Raw genomic sequence first — 22,343 nt, 5'->3', positions numbered from 1 at the left:
ATTCGGTCCGCAGGATCGGGAATGTAATTACCGGCGGCTACGATAAGGGTTCTCATGTCGTGCCGCTTTTTCGAAATGGCAACGTTTGTAGCATTCACTACACACGTCACGTATTTCCCGTCATTAATGTTGCGAGTCGTTTGTGCAGCATTGCTTTTTACTCATATTTATCATATTTTTATTGTCTGCATATCGATGGCAAAGATACAACAACATAAAACAACATCAATAAACAAATGAATCAATCTGAAAAATAGAGATCCATATTTTTTTTAAATAAATTTTATTTGAATTTAGAATTTATTGCCATACATAAATTAAGTTTCAAGTGGTTTTAAGTGACCGTTATTGTAAAACGGCAACTCCATGAGTAAAGAACTATTAATAAAATGTGCACTTATCTCTTTATTACTTATGAGATCGGTCTTTTCACAGCTCTATTACAATATATTTTTAAGACGGCCTATTTTTGATGTTATACAATAAAAATATCGTAAATAAAGATTTTGGTATATAATTAAAAGAATATATTATTATATTGTTACACATTCACTTTATTAATGTTTTACACGCTGCAAATATAGACAAAACTATATCATTGGTTTAGGAACGCTTAGAGGACAAACATTATAATATAAATATATATTTATTTTTATTTACATAGATAGATGATGAATACGGTATACCCTGATCAAAACAACTATTTAAATAAAGAAGCACTTTAAAAGTTCTATCTGTCGGGTAAGTTGTAATGTTTTTTAAAGGTCTCTGTGGGTATTTTCAGGAATGCATCTTTTAAGTTTCCACAATTCGAAGGGGGCGTTTCGTTCAAGTACTTCTCCATATTGACGAGCAACATTTTTGGCGACAAATCTGCTCCAATTTCAAACTCCTCTATAGCTCTGTGCACTGCCTAAAATAATCATAAAAACACACCTACTTAATGTATACAATATTATACTAATTAAATTAATACAATAAATATTCATAAATTTACTTGATACTTTAATGCCATAAGCATAAAATTATTATGTATTGGTTTAATGTATTTGTTTATAATAATATGATTATGTTTAAAATATAGTTAATATTTTAAAATAATCATTGCTATTTTTTTTTATTTATTGCTTAGATGGTTGGACGATCTCACAGCCCACCTGGTGTCATGTGGTTACCGGAACCCACAATGTCTACAACGTAAATGCCGCCACCCACCTTGAGATATGAGTTTTAAGGTCTCAGTATAGTTTGAATAATTGAAGTTTTGAACTTCAATCCGGTTGATACTTCCATCAGTCCTTGAATAAATAATAAACAATAGTTTTTAATAATTATTGGACAATAAAGCTACGATATCATGGTTCTGCTTTTAATTCATTTTGAGAGCTGGAACCCTAAAACTATTATTTTATAAAAAAAATTAAATCTGAAGATAATTGTGTGAAAATTACTTGAAACGCCGGTTGCTTGTCACTATAGAATGCTCTGCGACTGCCATGGAGTACGAAGATCCCGTTGGAGGTGGCATCTGTGCACGCGTCACCATACATACACTGGTCAGAACGATAGTTGTACCGGCAGGACAACTCATGGACTGCCCTCTCGTGATAGTGAAAGATAATGTTGATTATGTCCTAGAAAAAGTTAACAGACAGACATTTAGTACAAATTAGATCGATTATTAACTGCAAAATAACAAATGTGAGAACCCGCCGCGAATATAAAACATGAACCCGCATAGGTTAATACCCCATTCTGTACATCGCACCAAAGTTCTTGCTGCGATAAACAATGTTCTTATACAACAGAAGTTTCCACATAACACCAAGAAGTGGGCCGCGGTACTTTCAATTTACGATGTCTATAGACCTCATGATTAAAATCAGATTGCACAAGAGGTCGCCCATTTAAATTCTAGATGAATTAAACCTTCACGAAAACCGTCATTTTCATGTTCATATTTCATGTGAAATCCAAATTTTTATATAAAATTGAAATCTCAATTGCTTTCACATAGCAATTATAATATTTATGTTATCATTCAATGTAATCATGCAAAATGTACATCGTATAGGTATTGGAACGTACTTGGTCGCCCCACGGTATATTGGATTTCCACCTTAGCATGATAGGAGTTATATAATCGATCCATCCAAATTCTCTCATCCTTGTTAAATTCATTAGCATCACACCAGAGTTCAAACCTGTAAACGCGAGGATAGTTTTCGAAAGTTTTAGTTACGTTACGGACATAATTAATCGGTTTTTTTTTTTTAAATTCAAAGTTTAAGCCGTAGATGACTTTTCTTGCAGAACACGGAAAACGAAGTAAAATTAATTAGTAGAGGGTGAAAAAGTATTTGACATAACATAAAAATTATATATATTTTTTTTTTTATTATTGCTTAGATAGTTGGACAAGCTCACAACCCACCTGGTGTTAAGTGGTTACTGGAGCCCATAGATATCCACAACGTAAATGCGCCACCCACCTTGAGATACAAGTTCTAAGGTCTTAGTATAGTTACAACGGCTGCCCCACCCTTCAAACCGAAACGCATTACTGCTTCACGGCAGAAATAGGCAGGGTGGTGGTACCCACCCGCGCGGACTCACAAGAGGTCCTACCACCAGTAAATCGAATAGATTCGAAGGTTATCGCGCAGTTCTTTCCAAGTTACCATGTAACGGTACATCGGGTAATAAATTCAAACCTGCACTATTTATAACTTGATATTGTGAGGCTGGCACCGGTATGTAGAATAATCCTGCCTATTTCGGCCGCGAAGCAGTCAGGCGTTCCGCTATAAAGAGTGAGCGAGACAGCCGTTACGCGATGCGAATACTTGGACGGCATGTCCCAAGATAGGTGGAGATTTTCCCCCATTCTTTCTATTACTTCCGCTTGACTTCATACAAAAGACCACTTTTCGGATTGGCTATGCCCAAGCATTAGCAATGTGTATAAATCAAGCATTAGCAATGTGTATAAATGGAATTAATCATGAGCGACGACAACCACTTTTTTATTGCTTATCTGGGTGAACGAACTCACGGCCCACCTGATCTTAAGTGGATACCGGACCCACAGACATCTACAACATAATTGCTACCCACCGTGAAACTTGAGTTTTAAAGTAGTAAGTTTTCAGCAGGACTCAGAGGCGGATTATCCGTAAGGCAAACTAGGCACGTGCCTAGGGGCGTGTAGTTACAAGAGGCGCGTGGGCTCGGAATTTTTAAATAAATAAATAAAATAACATATCGACGATTAATAACTAAATGCTGTACTATAATCTAAATCTATAATAGATTATATTGCACAAACATCGATATACTCGCATTATGCAATATTGCGGGTTTGTTGCGTCGTCGCGTCGTTCTCGAGCGTCGGGCGGGGTAGAGGCGCGTCTACAACTAGTTAAAATTTATAATATTATGATGGCCATTTAAGGCCGATACAGGGGCGCCGATAAAGTGATTGCCTAGGGCATTCTGGACCTTTAATCCGCCACAAGCAGGACTTTAAAACGCGATAGAAGTTGCCGCGATTGACTATATAGCCTATGTAGCGGAGCCTATGTAGGCTCTTGTCTGTGATTACCGCGGCACTTCTTTTTTTTAGGAAGGGATGATTACTCGTTGCCCGTATGCCTTTTCTGTTTCACTAGGACAGATACGGCACTTATCTAGCCCGTACCATTGTACCATCACATCGCAAAACTTCTTTGAACTCTCTGACGGATCGGACAAGCAGACTACCAAGATTATGTGCATCTTAGCCTGTCAAAAACAGACTATGGGACCTTATCTCACATTTTACTTACATGCCGAAATTCTATTGTTATAGATATCAGAAACCAATATGTTGATTCAGATTATTCTAATTTTATTTACAAAAAATAAGGATTTAAAAGAACATAAACAACATTATAGTTTAATATCCGAACACGAGATAATGCATACATAAGTTTATTTTACCTATATAAATCAACTAAATCATACAATTAACAGTATATTAATCAGGTAAGTATTGGCTTCATTGTTATTCAGAATTGAAAAGCTACTGATTTCAATGTCTTTAGCTACATACATATAATTATTTCAATTTCTTATTATTTAGATATCAGTATAGTTTGTAGTAAACTTACCGCATTTTCCATAAAATGGATGTTTGGCAAATCTAGGGTACCATGAAACATTTGGGTTTTCATCTTCTAAAGCCAAAGCTGATATTTCTGTAGCTTTAAATTTTGTAAAGTAATTCCACAAAATTTCTATGGGACCCAAAAACAGGGTGTCTGTATCCACATATATCATAGCATCGACATGAGGAAGCAATGCCTATAAAATTTGACACGTTTTTGAAAGCCGAAGTTTGCATCCATTAAAATTAACAGAACCAAAATTTCGACGAACAGTGAAAAAGAGCATTGACAAAAAGTGTTATTTTCCTTCAAATAAAATAAAATTTTATCATACCTTATATAAACATCAAAGACTATTGTATCCAATTATCACACCTCACATACAACACATTGTATTATGGAAGTCTACAAGTGTTATAAACCATCTAGACCAATGGTGTGAAAACCAAGGGTTGCGACCCCTGTGCAGCTGTCAAGATTGTTGGGGATCAACAGTTTATTTTTTATTTTTCAGTTGATTTAGTAGCTCGCAGCACCACTCTCCACTGTCTTGTGGGTTGTAATTATTTTTCCCTCTACTGATAAAATCGTAGTCGAAAAAAGTATGCCCCAGTAATCTAGACTATACACACTATGTTGTAGATCAGGGGTGGGCAAAAGCCGGCCCGCGGGCCGGATCCGGCCCTTTTGCTAATTTTATCCGGCCCGTTGAAAAATTCAGCACATAAATTTTTTTAAACTCTTTTATGAGATTTTGTTGACATCAGCATTAAAAAAGCATATGCGGTATAGTCCTCCGGCCCGGGAGACATTTTGAAAATTTCATTTTGGCCCGCGCTTTAAAGTATTTGCCCACCCCTGTTGTAGATGGTATGACAACAGAATGTGAATATTGTCACTTACTACAAATGTAGTGGAAAACTTAATTGTTTTAGTATAACTCTTGTTCAGCCTTCAAAACTGAACACAAGAGTGCTTCATAGCAGAAATAAGCAAAACGGTGGTACCTACCCTTGCAGTCCTACAATTTGTCTTCCGTTAAAATAATGACATATTGAAGACAGGCCTGCTCATATTCTATAATATATTTTCAGAACTATTTAATTTAATTTTATTGCCTACACTTACAGGTATAAATAATCTTTGAGCAGCACATTTACTAAATAAGTTCATCCAATCCTTTCTGTTTGCTTCGGGAAAATTAATTTTATGAAGTTCAAAAGTGAATGGTCTGGCAATCAACATCTTCCACTTTGTCAATGTACTGTTAAACTTTTTGTGTAAATCATCTTCAGCAAATATAACCACATGTAAGGAGGATTGTGTAAAAATAAGTCCAGACTTCAACAAATTCAGTGACTCATTAAACCTAGAGTCACATACTACAAATGATAAAACAACTTCATCATTTTTTTTCATCAACTTCGATTTAAATATTCTGAAAGGAAAAATTATTTCTTGCCACAATTATTTCTTAAAGCAGAAACGTGTATTTGTAAAATGAACAATTTTGCAATAAAATTAGTTGCACTGTGACTAAAGGTATAAAATATATTTGCAATTATCAAAGAGAACAATCACATGGGCAAGGTCTTTTTAAAAAAAGAAATGCCTTTAATAAATTATTGTTTATATTAACACCCTTTAATAATAATATAGTATATAATACATTTCTATTCATCCTATTAATTAAAATGGTGAAAGGTGAGAGTGGATGCACAGCATTTTGATGTTTGCACCAGGTAACTTTGAAACACAATGAAAGGAGACAAAGACATTTTAATCTGAACATATTCATATTCATGTTTAGTATTCTGCATTATTGAACAATAGTTTATATAACAATACAAATAATCAGTAAGTTTGTTCTATATTCAAAGTGTGGACAGACTATTCAAAATGAAGAAAAAATATATGATACTAGCTGACCCGGCAGACTTCGTAGTGCCTTAATCGATAAATAAAAGACCTAAACTGTTGTATAAAATAAACTTAAAAAAAAAACACAAGGAATCTGTCCGACAGATCAAAGGAAAAACAAAATTGTTTTTTTTTTTATATACTTAATTCTGAGCATTTTCATATTTTTTCACCTTTTAAACCTTCTCTGGACTTCCACGAATAATTCAAAACCAAAATTAGCCAAATCGGTCTAGCCGTTCTCGAGTTTTAACGAGACTAACGAACAGCAAATCATTTTTATATATATATAGATTTACCATAAATAATTTGAATAATTAATTGACCAATGCAGTTTAATTTTCTCCAAATATCAGACATTTCTAACAAGCCTTATGAATCAAAATAATTAATTTAAAGTAATCTTAATCAAAGAAAACTCAATCCCACTGATGTTAACATTGCTAAACATGACATTACTGTTAAAACACATTGTATGCCTGCACAGGTAGGTAGCACCATCCTGCACATTTCTACCTTATAGCAATCATCCATTCTGTTTTTTGTTTTGTTTTAAGGGTGGGACAGAATTTAATACAATATAATTAAGAGTTGACTTCGGATCTCAACGTATGTGTGGCCATTCATATTGTGATATCTATGAACTCTGGTAATCAGTTAAATCGGCAACGTAAGAATGTCATTCATGTTGGGCTCTCGTACTATTACTTGTATACTTTTACTATTACTTGTATACTTTTATAAAGGTATTTCTTTAGAACACAGATTTCCTATTTAACTATTGTTACTCGTTGTACTTACCTCTTATTTTGATGATTGGAATATAGCTTCGTATTTCTCATGGAAATTTTTGAGTTTAAGTACAAAATAGTTGAAACGCTAAAAATTATAATTAGGATTAGTGTAGTATAAAACGGGAACCTTTTCATCTTGATTCATAATGGTGCTAGTGCACAATTAATTCTCAGTGCGCATTTGTAATGTACTCTTAGGGGTGTAATGCTCATAGCATAATTAAGAGTATATAGTATAACTTAGTTTCAATTTACTGTGTACTTAGAGCTCCAACTTTTCATAATTTTTACAGTTATTAAAGAGCAATATCAAATTAATGTTCTCAAAAATCTCAAATAACACCGGTAAGTTTTGTGTTTTTATTTTGTTTACTTTTTTTGTTATCGATTCTGCTATTGAACAGGCAAAGAGAACGTAGCTCAAACGTTATAATTTTAAAAGTAAAAGTCAAAAACAAATCTGTGATATATAAAGAGAAATAGAATTGAAGCAAATTAAATGGAATTTAATAAGGTGACTTGAGACAACACTGAACTGTAAAAGTGATGATAGAATTATGTTGCGAAAACATCCAAAAGTAAAGTCTGAATTGTCAAGGAAAATGACTGAGACTGCCAGAAGAGACAAGATATTTCCAGAAAATATATGTTGGATGGTTACATTTTAAGGGGTTGGGTTCTGTAGGTGATGAGGGGCTATTTAAAAACACAACTGCTTCATTATAATTATATTGCAGATTGCTTGAACACTTTTAAACCATTATACAATTATTATCTTTATATTTTTTACTTATTAAAACTATTACATGTTTGTCTTGCCGTGTCTAGATGAGAAGTTCTGACATTTTCTTACGAGAATACAATGATCTGTTTTTTTAAACATTTAAATTAATTCCAATATTCGAAATCTAATCAAGTGTCAAGTGTTGCCTGCCATTACATTTAATATACAAACTCCAACACACCCCCTCAACACTTGCACACATTTTTCTCCATCTATAATTTAATACCAAAAAGAATAACGCTAACCTGACCTTCATAAATTAATTACTTTCCATACATACCTTAAAACCTCACAACCACTTACATTCCGTTACTTCCACTTAATCCCTCAATTCAACCAACAACTATTCATTCAACCTTTCAAACTTAATACTATCTTTAATGTCGCTACCTTTAATCCTTTCTTACTTCTCCAACTCCAATTCGATCAAAAATGTACTTTCATTCAACCATACAACCATTCAACCTTAACTTCCCTCTTGACTCACTATATAAAACCTTAACTATAATAGTCTAACTCCTTCTCGACTTCCTACATAAACTCTTCAAGTTTATTTAAAACTTTTAACGCCTTCTCAACCTCTTTACTTTAATAACCTTAAACGCCTTCTCAACCTCTTTACTTTAATAACCTTAAACGCCTTCTCAACCTCTTTACTTAGGTGAATGAAGTTAGCCCCACAAAAAAATTTTTTTTTCCTGTTTTCTACTTATTTTCTATTAATTCGTTTGTTCATCATTTGTTCTTGATTGTTCACTGTTAATAATTGTTTGTTCCCCATTTATTTATTTTAAAAAAAATATTAAATATATATCTAAAAGTTAGCCCCTCGATTGCAATTTTTAATATTTTTTCGTCCTTAATTACTCGTAAATATTCATTTTCGATTGTTCTTATATAAAATACGTTTGTTCTCTTTCGAAATTACTCATTTTTTGTTTAATTAATTGTATTAGTTGAATAAATGTATACAAAATATGTGTACTGCGCATGCCATAAGTGTATAATCTATGGCGCATGCGTCAACTATAATGCCTAAACTTTCTACGCGGTTTTAATCGTGAAAAAAAAAAACAATTATAAATCCTGAAGGATCAATTAATTGGTATACAGTTTAATTAAAAAAATAAAGAAATAAAATAATGTGCATTCGCGTAAAGTTAGACCAAATACATTTTTTCCATCCTCCTATATACCTATCGCTATGAAGGTATAAAAAAGATAGGTTAAGAGTTCACATAGGTAATATAAACAAATAAGTAAATATGTTCATTATTTATCTTTCAAGAGATAATGTAGGTATACATTATAATAACATTTTGACACAGTCGAAATTATATTCCTAACATTAGTAAAATAACATTTTAATATTTTTTTTATAGGTTATGTATTGAAATTGTTGGAAAATTATTTCATGTTTTAGCTGGAAAACGACATGGAGAATTATATGCAATACAAGATGATGAGCTCCATCAAATGAATTCGAATGAAACCAAACTGTTTACCATCCAAATTCGATTGTCGGGCAGATAGAAAACGAAAATTCACTCATAGTGAACCTCGGCCTGCATTTGTGAAACGGCAAAGACTCACTATTATCAAGGAAATTGAAGAGACGACTAAAAATGAGATGTGTCGTATTATTTATACCTTTGCCATCTTGTAGTCAAGGTAGGTGTAACTGTCAATAATTAGTTACACTCACAGATCTCCTAATCAAATAACAATATCAGAAAAAATGAGAATAGTTAGTTAGTTAGTGGAAGTAGCCAAAATGGGCAAGTGGATCTCAGTTCCTATTACATAAGGTACTAGGAAGTTTGTAAAAATGAAAATTTATCACAGTGTAATATCACTTACTTACTTTAACAGTGAAGGAAAACATTGTGATGAAACCTGCACACCTAAATGTTCTTAGGATTTTCTTAGGTGTGTAATCCACCAACCAGCACTAGGCCAGCGTGGTGGACTAAGGCCTAAAAACCCTCTCAATGGTAGTGAAGGCCAGTGTCCAGCAAGGGGATATATTATATGGGCTGATGATGATGACTAGGAAGTTAAATACTACTACTACTACTACGACAGTACACATATAATCCTATATATTTACAAACTATATGTTTGTTGGAAATTGCTAACATTATTTCATATTTCCAGATGTCCAGCCACTTGAAAATAGGTGTAGTAATGACAAAGCTATCCAAGTAGCTCCAGCACAGGAACACAAAGGCAAGGCAAGTGTGTATTGCCACATCACCCCTTAATATATCTGAAGCAAGTATAAGTAAACAATCAGAACCAGCAAAAAAAAAAAACTGTTGTTCCTGAGGACAAATTTGACAGTGATGAGTCAAATGCACCAGCAACAGAAGGATCAACTGTTGACTATGGGTTATAGAAGAAGAAGATTAATTAATAAATATGAATTAATTTAAATTATCGTGCAAAATTCGTGGTCAAAACATATGTGTATTTTATAAATAAATATTCATTCTCAGTATTAATGTTGTTTTAATCATCGATTGAAAAATTGGTTCTTAATGAATTTAGTTGGAGCTAAATGCTGCTTGGAGCTTAATACTTTCGAATAACATAAACACGTGACTTTAAGCATAAACATATTTTTTAGGTAAATACTTTATTTAGCTTTGCTGGATTTATCCAAGATTTCGACATACGAAAATTTCATACAGGAACGACAGATAGATAGCTATCTGATTGAATACCCTTATAGAATTGAGCTTCGAAGAAAAGTTTATTCTTATTCTTTATTAGACTTTATTCTAGTTGCAGTGTCGGTTAGAGAAGCTGTGCAAGCTTCTCTAACCGATACTGCATGGAATAAATAGTCATTATAATTATAAAATATATTTCTGTTTACATACCATACAATTTTCATAGTTCAAATATGAATTTGGATTGATATGAATTTATTTCGATTATCAAAATAATTTGTATTAAACATTTATATTTCCTCAAAATTTCTATTTTTATAATAATGACTGTGACCACCCCATAAATCACAAAATTAAAAATATTAAAGATAACTTATTTTTAAATCATATATTAAAAATTATAAACAGATCGCGAATTAAAATATTATATTATGCCTATCATTCTTAAATAATTCAGTAATGAATTTTCGCATCGCCGCGCCGTATATAATTAATATGAATAATAGGGTATTGCCCACTGTGCTAAGAAAAACATAAATTATGTTTTTTTGATAGATCTACAAACAAGCAAGTGAGTAATGCTATGTTTCCATAAATAAAACGGCAAAAAAAAATTAAAGAAAGATATTATGCACAAGTTCAAATGCATATGTATAGTGCTAAAAGTAAAACTTGCTACTTTTGTGTAGCATCCAGCAACTTTGAAAAAAAATAATCAGGTCACTATAATTAGTAGGTATTGATTTTGATTCCGAGTAAGTTGCACAGTTGTTAGATAATGTAGTTTCTTTTTGGAAGAATAACAATTTTCTAATCTTACACAAAAATGTAATGTTAAATATTTAAAAAAAACTTTATACCTATTTTCCTTTTAGGGAGTACAAAATATTGATGTGTACAAAGTGAATGTGATTTAATAAAAATAATATTTCAATTTAAATTATGTTTTATTAAAAATTATTCTTAACATACAGGTACAAAGGTTACATAACATTAATATTTATTCCTTTTCATATATATAAGCCCATATTTAGCACATTTGTGGAAAACCGAATTAAAAATAATAATGAGTTGCTAGCCATAGAAGACCAGCATAAAAGTCTTATTAAAATCTGTTCAGTAGTTTTTGAATGAAGAGTGAAAATACTTACAAAACTTCCTATTTATAAGTAAGGATTACTTATTTAATTAAAGAGTTTTGTAGGTGGCAAACTATCTAAAAACTTTCTATTTTCCACCAAGTTGACATCAATTATCCTTCCTGCATATATATTTATTGTATTGTTTTTTTTATAGTCTAACAAGGGGTGATATTACATTTGCAATTTCTGGGAGTTTGTTGAAAAATATATTGCTTGCTTGACTTACAGATAAATCAAAATCATCAGCCAAATGAGAGAATGTTCTATTTAATGTTATTCTCATCAGACATAATATAATATTTTGTTCAGAAACATTTGTATGTTTCTCAATCAAGCCTATTATGAAACATAATTCTTGTGGAAGACCAATATATAAACGTTGTTTATTTTTCACTTTAGATAAACTTGTTAACACATTCATTTTTTCAACTTTTTAGTCTTCTTGAGAGCTATAGTCTGAAGTGCACAAGTCTTTGATGGAGTGGAGATATAGAGAGATAACTCATAGTCAACAGTTGATCCTTCTGTTGCTGGTGCATTTGACTCATCACTGTCAAATTTGTCCTCAGGAACAACAGTTTTTTTTTGCTGGTTCTGATTGTTTACTTATACTTGCTTCAGATATATTAAGGGGTGATGTGGCAATACACACTTGCCTTGCCTTTGTGTTCCTGTGCTGGAGCTACTTGGATAGCTTTGTCATTACTACACCTATTTTCAAGTGGCTGGACATCTGGAAATATGAAATAATGTTAGCAATTTCCAACAAACGTATAGTTTGTAAATATATAGGATTATATGTGTACTGTCGTAGTAGTAGTAGTAGTATTTAACTTCCTAGTCATCATCATCAGCCCATATAATATATCCCCTTGCTGGACACTGGCCTTCACTACCATTGAGAGGGTTTTTAGGCCTTAGTCCACCACGCTGGCCTAGTGCTGGTTGGTGGATTACACACCTAAGAAAATCCTAAGAACATTTAGGTGTGCAGGTTTCATCACAATGTTTTCCTTCACTGTTAAAGTAAGTAAGTGATATTACACTGTGATAAATTTTCATTTTTACAAACTTCCTAGTACCTTATGTAATAGGAACTGAGATCCACTTGCCCATTTTGGCTACTTCCACTAACTAACTAACTATTCTCATTTTTTCTGATATTGTTATTTGATTAGGAGATCTGTGAGTGTAACTAATTATTGACAGTTACACCTACCTTGACTACAAGATGGCAAAGGTATAATAATACGACACATCTCATTTTTAGTCGTCTCTTCAATTTCCTTGATAATAGTGAGTCTTTGCCGTTTCACAAATGCAGGCCGAGGTTCACTATGAGTGAATTTTCGTTTTCTATCTGCCCGACAATCGAATTTGGATGGTAAACAATTTGGTTTCATTCGAATTCATTTGATGGAGCTCATTATCTTGTATTGCATATAATTCTCCATGTCGTTTTCCAGCTAAAACATGAAATAATTTTCCAACAATTTCAATACATAACCTATAAAAAAAATATTAAAATGTTATTTTACTAATGTTAGGAATATAATTTCGACTGTGTCAAAATGTTATTATAATGTATACCTACATTATCTCTTGAAAGATAAATAATGAACATATTTACTTATTTGTTTATATTACCTATGTGAACTCTTAACCTATCTTTTTTATACCTTCATAGCGATAGGTATATAGGAGGATGGAAAAAATGTATTTGGTCTAACTTTACGCGAATGCACATTATTTTATTTCTTTATTTTTTTATTTTTTTAATTAAACTGTATACCAATTAATTGATCCTTCAGGATTTATAATTGTTTTTTTTTTTCACGATTAAAACCGCGTAGAAAGTTTAGGCATTATTGTTGACGCATGCGCCATAGATTATACACTTATGGCATGCGCAGTACACATATTTTGTATACATTTATTTATTTATTTATTTATTTATTTTATTATTATTTGTGGTCATAGTTTAACAAAGATTAATAAGCTAATATTAATAAATGTATGACTATGTCCTGCTAGTAAAGCGTACAAATATTAGGTGTAAGTCTACATAAAAATAAAAAATAAAACTTAAATTATTCTACTTTATCATCTTAATTATCTAAAGTTATCGTCTAAATATTCTGACATACTATAGTAAGCCTTATCTATTAAAAATACTTGCAATTTTTGCTTAAAATCTTGTAAATCTACTGTCTTCAAAATTTTTATTGGTAGTTTATTAAATATTCTTGATGACATACTAAAAAAACTCTTGTCATAAAGGGCAGTTCTATGAGGTAGCGAAGAGATCTTTAAAGTATTCCTAACAGATTGCGGTTTTGCAAACAGATGTTTGTTCGTTTTGACAAAAATCGCTACCTCATAAATATATAACGATGTAAAAGTCATGATTTTAAACTTTTGAAAGAAAGGCTTACATGAGTCTGGTACATGAATGTTTGCTATAGCACGCACACATTTCTTTTGTGCTTTAAATACGTACTCTGTATTAGTGGCATTTCCCGAGAATATTAAAGCATATCTAAGGGTTGACGCCACATATGCATGGTAAGCTGTCAGTACAGCTGATTGGTCTACTACTTTCGCTAACTTATACAAGGCATACGTATATTGGTTTAATTTTTTACATATTGTATCAATGTGTGTTTGCCATTTCATATCATTATCAATCCAAATACCCAGAAATTTAGTACTATTCACTTCCTCAATACGTGTCCCATCATATTCTATTTTCAAAGAGTGTTGTATTTCTTGTGGATATGTGACAATTTTTGTTTTATTTAGGTTAATTACTAAATTGTTTCTTAATAACCATTCTATAACTAGCTTAAGAGTAGTGTTAATAGCGGACTCTAAGGAATTTAATTCTTTTTCTGTAAATATGACGGTGCTATCATCGGCAAAGAGAATCATCGGATGTTCTATGGCTTTAGGGAAGTCATTAATATAAATTAGAAAAAGGAGCGGCCCTAGTACGCTGCCTTGAGGTACACCGAATTTCATTTTCATCCACTTTGAGTGATAGCTTTGTACTGTCCTACTCAGTGGACATATATTGTCTATTTCAACCCTTTGATATCTGTCAGTTAAATATGATTTTAATAATTTATGGACATTGCCTCTAATTCCGTAAGCATTTAATTTATCTAGAAGGGTTTTATGATCCACATAATCAAACGCTTTAGTCATGTCCATGTACAGTGTAGCAGTAGGAGTTCGATTATCTAAGTTGTAATATATAGGTTTTAATAGGTCATGTATATTATTCAACTAATACAATTAATTAAACAAAAAATGAGTAATTTCGAAAGAGAACAAACGTATTTTATATAAGAACAATCGAAAATGAATATTTACGAGTAATTAAGGACGAAAAAATATTAAAAATTGCAATCGAGGGGCTAACTTTTAGATATATTTTTAATATTTTTTTTAAAATAAATAAATGGGGAACAAACAATTATTAACAGTGAACAATCAAGAACAAATGATGAACAAACGAATTAATAGAAAATAAGTAGAAAACAGCAAAAAAAAATTTTTTTGTGGGGCTAACTTCATTCACCTTCTTTACTTTAATAACCTTTTTTTTTTTTTTTTTTTTTTTTTTTTTTTTTTTTTTTTTTTTTTTTTTTTTTCCTTTATGGCAATAGTTTTAACTTTATGCCAGTTTCAAGTGAAAGGTAGGGAAACTACACGCGACAAAGTCATCAAAAGGAAACAAAAGGATAAGCTAGTTAAAAACAAGACATGGAAAATAATTAATAAAAATAAATTAAATATATTAAATCTTAATATTATTATTGATTATGAAAGAGGATAATACATTATAATACAATAAAGGATAAAGCAAAAGGCAGGAGATTTTAGTCGGAAACGGAACCTGTAGTAATTGTAAGGAATTCATAAAGGAGGTGCGGTCATATTGGGAGCAAGAAAAGAAAATATGGTCGAGATCACCAATATCTTCTCCACACTCACAAATATTGCTATCAACAATACGAAGCCTTGCTAAATGATGAGGTGTACATACATGTCCTAAACGCATTCTGGAAATGATAGAAGTGACAATTTTAGAACTTTTAGCTTTAAAGAACCATGGTTTACTGGAAATCGTGGGTTGAATTTCAGCATAAAGTTTGCCTTTGAACTTGCTGCTTCTCAACCAAACTTCATTCCATGACTCCCAAAGATAGGTTTTGGGAAGAGCAGTCAAATCATGACAATAATTAATGTATGGGACTATGTCTCCATCCTTTATAGCTTCTTTGGCAAGCTGATCGGCTTTCTCGTTCCCTTTAATCCCACAGTGACTTGGAATCCATGCAAAGATAATGGTGTGATTTCTTTGAGAACATATCAAAAGCTTATCACGTATTTCGCATATAATAGGATAACAAGGTTTCATTTGGAATGGAAATTTTTCAATAGTTCGTAGTGCACTTTTTGAGTCGGAAAATATGATTGTTCTTTTAGATTTTAATAAAATAACTAGTTCTACAGCTTTTAAAAGAGCAAAACACTCTCCAGTAAAAACAGAGGATTCAGGAGGAAGTTTAATCTTTTGTATTATTTTTGTTGCCAATGAACTAGACCGACTCCAACACAATCATCAATAGAGATTTTAGAGGCATCTGTAAAAATATAATCCCATCCACTCCAATTTTGTTCCTCAACGCTACTCATGAAACGAATATTTGTCTCCAGAATATCTTGTTTACCGACACCTATATCATATCTTATATCCGGAGCTAGAATTAAAGAATTGAATTGTGTCATAAATATGGATAATGATGGAGATCGATGAATGTGGCTGTGTATTGTTAAAAATTTACGAAAGCTTTTTATTAGACATGGTAACGATTTGTGACGCCAATAACGGGATGTCTGAATAATATTGTTCAATTCATGCAGTTTTCCATGAAGAGTATGGTCAGAAAACTGCATAGATTTGAACAAGTATCGATCGCTTAGAAATTGCCTTCTTAATTTTAAAGGAGGATCGCAGCATTCTACTTGTAATGCATTGGTTGGGCAAGATTTCATCACTCCTGTCACAATTCTCAAAGCTTTTGACTGAATGACATCAAGTTTTTTACTCCCCAAGACACTTCCACCATCTAATAGAAATGTGCCATAATCTAGAACAGATCTTACAAGAGCGTTATACACAAGTTTCATAGAAAACGGATGAGCACCCCACCATACACCTGAGAGGCATTTCATGATATTAAGTAGCTGTGCACATTTCATATCAATATGTTCATAATGGGCAAGTCCAGACAATTTTGAATCTAATATAACTCCTAAAAATTTAATTTTTGTTTTATATGGCAAAGATTGACCATTGAAGGTCACATTTATGATAGGAGTTGTACGTTTTTTAGAAAATACGACTATTGAACTTTTGGATACGGATAAATTTAAGTCATTTTTAACCAACCACACATTTAAACTATTAAGTGAATTAGACATGAAATTGCAAGCGATATCTATAGATTTATTTACGGAATAAAAAAGCAGATCATCTGCATATTGTAGCACATTTATGTGGGAATATAAAGATGATTCTAAATCATATGTATAAATGTTATATAAAAGTGGGCTAAGTACTGAACCTTGGGGAAGGCCTTTAAAAACTGTACGCTTTAACTCAGTAGTATTACCGTCTTTCTGAACGAATAATGATATGTATCTACAGGATAGTAAATTGATGATAAAATGTATTAATAATGTAGGAACCTGTAGCTCTAATAATTTGCGTTGTAAAATAGAAATGTTCACATTATCATAAGCGGCAGCGATGTCCAAAAAGGCAGCTACAATATCTTCATCGCGCGAAAAAGCTAAGCGAATATCTGTGGTTAATATAGCTAAATTGTCTATTGTAGATTTTGACTTCCGGAAACCGTATTGACTATTGGCTATGAAATTATTGTTTTCAATAAACCATTCCAAACGATTCTTCACAAGATGTTCAGCAACCTTAGTTAAAACAGAGGACAGCGCAATAGGCCTATATGAGGCAACATCATTGGTAGGTTTGTTAGGTTTTTTAATCGCTATAACTTCTTGTGACTTCCATGTTTCAGGAATATTACCTGTGACCATGACTGAATTTATTAAATTTAAAAAATACATTAAAGCACTATTACCAAGATGAGATAAAAATGAGTACATAATACCATCCTGACCTGGAGATGAATCTTTAACATGTGAAAGCACACCTTTTAATTCATGTAGTGAAAAAGGAGAGTTTAAAGAGGAAGAGTCATCTGTCAAAGATGATTCTAAAGGAAAGTAGATCGATTCATCAACTGATGGAGGAGCTAATCTGTCTAAAAAGGCATTTGTTAAAGAAGGGGGAAGTGAAGATGATGATAAAGATTCTTTGAAAGCAGACCGAAATCGTTTAATACTGCGCCAAACTTCTGTAGGGCACGTAGAAGGAGATAAAGAAGTACAAAATGTTTTCCAGCCTTCCTGCTTTTTATCTCTGAGGAATTTACGTGTAATACAAATAACTTCATTGAGAATATCTAAGTTTTCATTGGACATGTCCTCAGCATAGACTCTCTCAGCTACCTTTCTTTTACTTACAGCATCCATACATTCTCTATCCCACCATGGAGGATATGGAATCTTATTAGATGGATTTCGTTTAACAGAAAAAATCTGATCGGCGGATTCTATTAAACATGTAGCCAAAGCTCTAGAAGAATTGGTCTCACCACCGCTAACTAATTCAGGCAAATCTTTTATTTTAGATTCGACAAGGTTCTTAAATGCAGACCAATCAGCATTATTTAATTTATATTTCACACGAGGTTCTCGTTTTTGATAAGGAGGGCGTCTAATAGGAGAGGATATGATAATCGGGAAATGATCACTGCCAAAAGTAGATGATGAGGTGTACCAAGAATGAGAAGAAGCAAGATCTGGAGTACAAATTGATAAGTCAACTGCACTAGGCTTCTCATTAGGCTTTGTGCGTCTGGTTGGTGAGCCAGTATTAAGTAAACACAAGTTTTGTAAATCTAATATTTCTACTAAATGTACACCATTGGTGTCAGTGGTGCCACAACCAAACATTTGGTGATGACAGTTAAAGTCACCTAATAGTAGGAATGGATCACTAAGTGAAGAGAGTAAATTATTAATGCTATTGAGAATAATAAAAGAGGAACGAGCGAGATAAATGGAAACTATAGAAATATTATAAATTTTGATGCCGACAATATTAATGGCATCATTAGAGATTAATGAAGAAAACGATATTCTAGAAAAATCAATTGAGTTCCTGATGAGTAATGCTACACCACCATAGCCATCGTATCTATCATCACGTAAGCAGGTATATCCAGGGACCTTAAATAGGTATCCTGGCTTTAACCACGTCTCAGATAATGCGACAACAACAGGAGAATGTTTATTTAACAAATATATTAAATCATGTTTCTTTGGAACAATACTCCTGCAATTCCATTGAATTATTTTGCAATCCATTATTTTTATTAACATTAATTGATTTTATTTTTTCATTAATAGAGGCAACGTGGGACGGTTTTAGTAAGTTTGAGTTTATTAAAGTACTTAATAAAGCTAGTATCATTTCTAAGACATCAGAGTTTTCTTCCTCTTTACTTTTATCTACCAGAGCACAGCCATTTTTAGGCTCTGAAACCTGGAAATCTTTTAATAAATTTTTATGAACAACACGATCATAACCATATTGATGCTTAGGAGGAGAGCGAGGTTTTAAAAATACTGTCTTTTTATAAGATGAATTAATAAAATTGTTACGAGATGCAGACTTCGGTGTGGGAACATATGCAGGTTTCGGTACTTCTGGAATTGTTGAGCTTAGTGCATCTGCGTATGAAGGCTTAACAGAAGGAAAACATTTACTGGCTTCTGCGTAAGACATGCAGCTCTGAGCCATTTTAAGTTTGATTTCTGTCTGTCTCACAAACTCTGGACATGACTTGTCTATCGCTGAATGAGACCCTTCAACTTTACACATTACACAGTATACAGGATCTTCATCTGACCTGTCACATGAGACACCTGCATGTTGACCTCCACAGTTATAACATATTGGAGTCTTAGAACGACATTGTACTTTGGTATGACCATAACGACAGCATTTATAGCATTGTATTGTAGGAAAAATATATATCTCTACTGGAAGAGCATTATAGCACATAAAAATCCGTTTTGGTAAAACTTGCCCATCAAACGTTATTACAACGGATTCAGAGGGTTTCCAAGAAACCGAGTCATTAATTTTCACCTTGCGATTCAAACGTCTTATTTTAAGTATTTTGCCGCAGCCTATAGGAACGGATACATTTCGTTGAACTTCGTCTACACTCCAATCTACAGGGACCCCACGAACTAGCCCCATTCTTGTTATGTTGAAAGTCGGAATGAAGGCTTTTAACTTTTTCGTTTCCAAAAGATTGCAGTTAAGAAAGTTATTGGCGTCTTTATAATCGGAAAAGCCAACTACGCACCTATTTCTTCCTATACGCTTTACACTACCGGGAATAATATTTTCAAATTTGTTCTGCTTTAAAAAATTGCCGAAAGTTATAGGATGGAGAACGGTCCCGTCATCAGGTGAACTTTGTATACGTTGAACGTGTATCAAATAAGGGGAAACATCAGTAAGAACATATTCAGTCCGGCCGATCCAACGGGAGTCTGTATTGGTTACTGTAGTTTTCGTGTTATTTGAATTTCCCGCGTTAGAGTCTTGAGAGATATTTGAATTTCCCGCGTTAGAGTCTTGAGAGATATTTGAATTTTCCGTATAAGATGTTGATGGTTGAGAGGACGTTTTATGTGAGTTAATATTATTTTGCGAGTGTGAAGATGACGTCGATTGAGATATAGGTTTAGAACTTTTAGAAGTAATCTTTTTTATTAAAATTGACTCATCTTCCATATTGCATAAACTTTCGCACTGACAGTAATCACCGCTAGAACCACCTTTCTTATTTCTCCTTTTCGTACACTGCCGACAAAGGCGTAGATAACGTGTTCGTTTACGACTTCCTTCACCTGTCTGAGATGATAACGAACAATCCGTATCCATTTTATCAAATTCATCTTGTGAAACAACAGTTACATATGATCCCACGGGGAGATTCAGGCCAACATAGCCATCATCCCCCCGATCGAGATCGGGGGGCTCGTTCATACAATATTTACAAAAATTACAAAAACTTACCAACTATACGATGACACTATACACAAATATGATACAAAGATTACATATATTACAAAAACTTACACTACCAGCTTATCCTCCGCGTTTTAACTATAAAATTAAATTAAATTTTCACCACCGTGAAAAATACGTCTACCATAAACGAAGTTTCCCGCGCTTTTCTTTAATAACCTTAAACGCCTTCCAAACCTCTTTAATAACCTTAAACTCCTTCTCGACCTCTATAACCTTAAACTCCTTCTCGACCTCTATAACCTTCCTTTAACTCCTACTCGACTCTTTTACCTTTAACTCCTACTCGACTCTTTTACCTTTAAAATAAAAATAAAACCTTTCACAAATAAGGATAATTATAAAGCTTGGAGAAAGCTAATTAAATTATTGCTGGATACAAAGGGTTAGAGTCGAGAAGGAGTTAAGGGTTAGAGTCGAGAAAGCAGAGTAACGCAGTGGAAGCGTGCTGGGCCCATAACCTGTTGGATGGTTACATTTTAAGGGGTTGGGTTCTGTAGGTGATGAGGGACTATTTAAAAACACAACTGCTTCATTATAATTATATTGCAGATTGCTTGAACACTTTTAAACCATTATACAATTATTATCTTTATATTTTTTTACTTATTAAAACTATTACATGTTTGTCTTGCCGTGTCTAGATGAGAAGTTCTGACATTTTCTTACGAGAATACAATGATCTGTTTTTTTAAACATTTAAATTAATTCCAATATTCGAAATCTAATCAAGTGTCAAGTGTTGCCTGCCATTACATTTAATATACAAACTCCAACAATATATTTTTTTCCTAACGTTATATAACCAATCGAGCCATAAATACTGTTACAAAAAAAACTTCTTTTTTTCAACTATATAATGATTTTGAATTTGGAACACGTATATTATTTTAAAAACTTTGTGGCGTTTAAGTACGCACCTTTTTATGATGCGTAAGCCGGAACGCACGAGAGGTGGGAAACAGAATATAGTCTGTGACACGGGACCTTTTTTTTACCGCCAAATATTTAAAACGTAAAAACAATTTATAATGTGTAAAATAACTAATATAATATAATTAGCTAGAATTGTTTATGCCGCTACATCAATAAAATTTATATTGTTTCAACTGTGGTGTTAATTACATAAAACACGACTTTACGGCGAAAGAAAGACTCTATATGAACTCCCTCAACTTCTTTCGATTTTGCGCCATTTCACATATTTTTTCGTGTTCATTATCAAATTACAATATGGAATAGGGTGTTAAAGAAAATAGGTTTGCAGTAATCGCCTTACACAAAGTGGATATGGAGCCGTCGGTCATATTCCAGACACTTCAAAAGCTTGGTATCAGCCGTATGTTCGTAAATTGTACTATGAACAGATACAAAAACACTTTGTCTGTCGAAGACCAGAGAAGGTCGGGGCGGCCTCGTGGTGCTAGAGCTACAAAGGCTACTAATGCTGTTAAAGCCAGAATTCGTCGCAACAGCGAAAAATGATGATTCCCGCTAGGACTGTCGCAGATTATAAAACAAGACCTGAAGTTCAGTGCTTATCCTCGATGTACATAACATGACCTAAATCGATCTTTACAATTAAAGAGAGTGGATCGATCCAAACGTCTTGTGT

The 22,343-nt window shown here is 32.9% G+C and overlaps 1 protein-coding gene and 1 long non-coding RNA gene across 4 annotated transcripts; one reads left to right on the top strand and one right to left on the bottom strand.

Moving 5' to 3' along the window:
• Positions 1 to 530: 530 nt before the first annotated feature.
• Positions 531 to 20,932, bottom strand: LOC101736966 (glucoside xylosyltransferase 1). Of its 3 annotated transcripts, XM_062676130.1 has the most exons (8): positions 20,918 to 20,932; positions 7,669 to 8,242; positions 6,870 to 6,947; positions 5,277 to 5,586; positions 4,152 to 4,344; positions 2,089 to 2,204; positions 1,452 to 1,634; positions 531 to 913 (listed from the first exon to the last, which is right to left on the bottom strand). In XM_062676130.1, the coding sequence occupies exons 2-8, from the start codon at positions 7,743 to 7,745 to the stop codon at positions 731 to 733; spliced, it is 1,140 nt and encodes a 379-aa protein (XP_062532114.1). In that variant the 5' UTR covers positions 7,746 to 8,242; positions 20,918 to 20,932; the 3' UTR covers positions 531 to 730. The 3 variants fall into 3 exon arrangements, with proteins under 3 accessions (XP_062532114.1, XP_037876277.1, XP_037876278.1); XM_038020349.2 differs by lacking the exon at positions 20,918 to 20,932 and having other exon boundaries at positions 7,669 to 8,295; XM_038020350.2 differs by lacking the exons at positions 7,669 to 8,242; positions 20,918 to 20,932 and adding an exon at positions 7,118 to 7,246.
• LOC134201396 (uncharacterized) lies at positions 8,331 to 10,146 on the top strand. Its single transcript, XR_009976671.1, has 2 exons — positions 8,331 to 9,317; positions 9,804 to 10,146. It is a non-coding gene; the product is annotated as an uncharacterized LOC134201396 (long non-coding RNA).
• Positions 20,933 to 22,343: the final 1,411 nt, after the last annotated feature.

The sequence above is a fragment of the Bombyx mori genome, chromosome 25 (assembly GCF_030269925.1).
Source record: "Bombyx mori chromosome 25, ASM3026992v2".
NCBI classification, from domain to species: Eukaryota; Metazoa; Arthropoda; class Insecta; order Lepidoptera; family Bombycidae; genus Bombyx; species Bombyx mori.
Note: the sequence above shows the minus strand (reverse complement) of the source record. Positions and strands in the feature narration are given on the sequence as shown.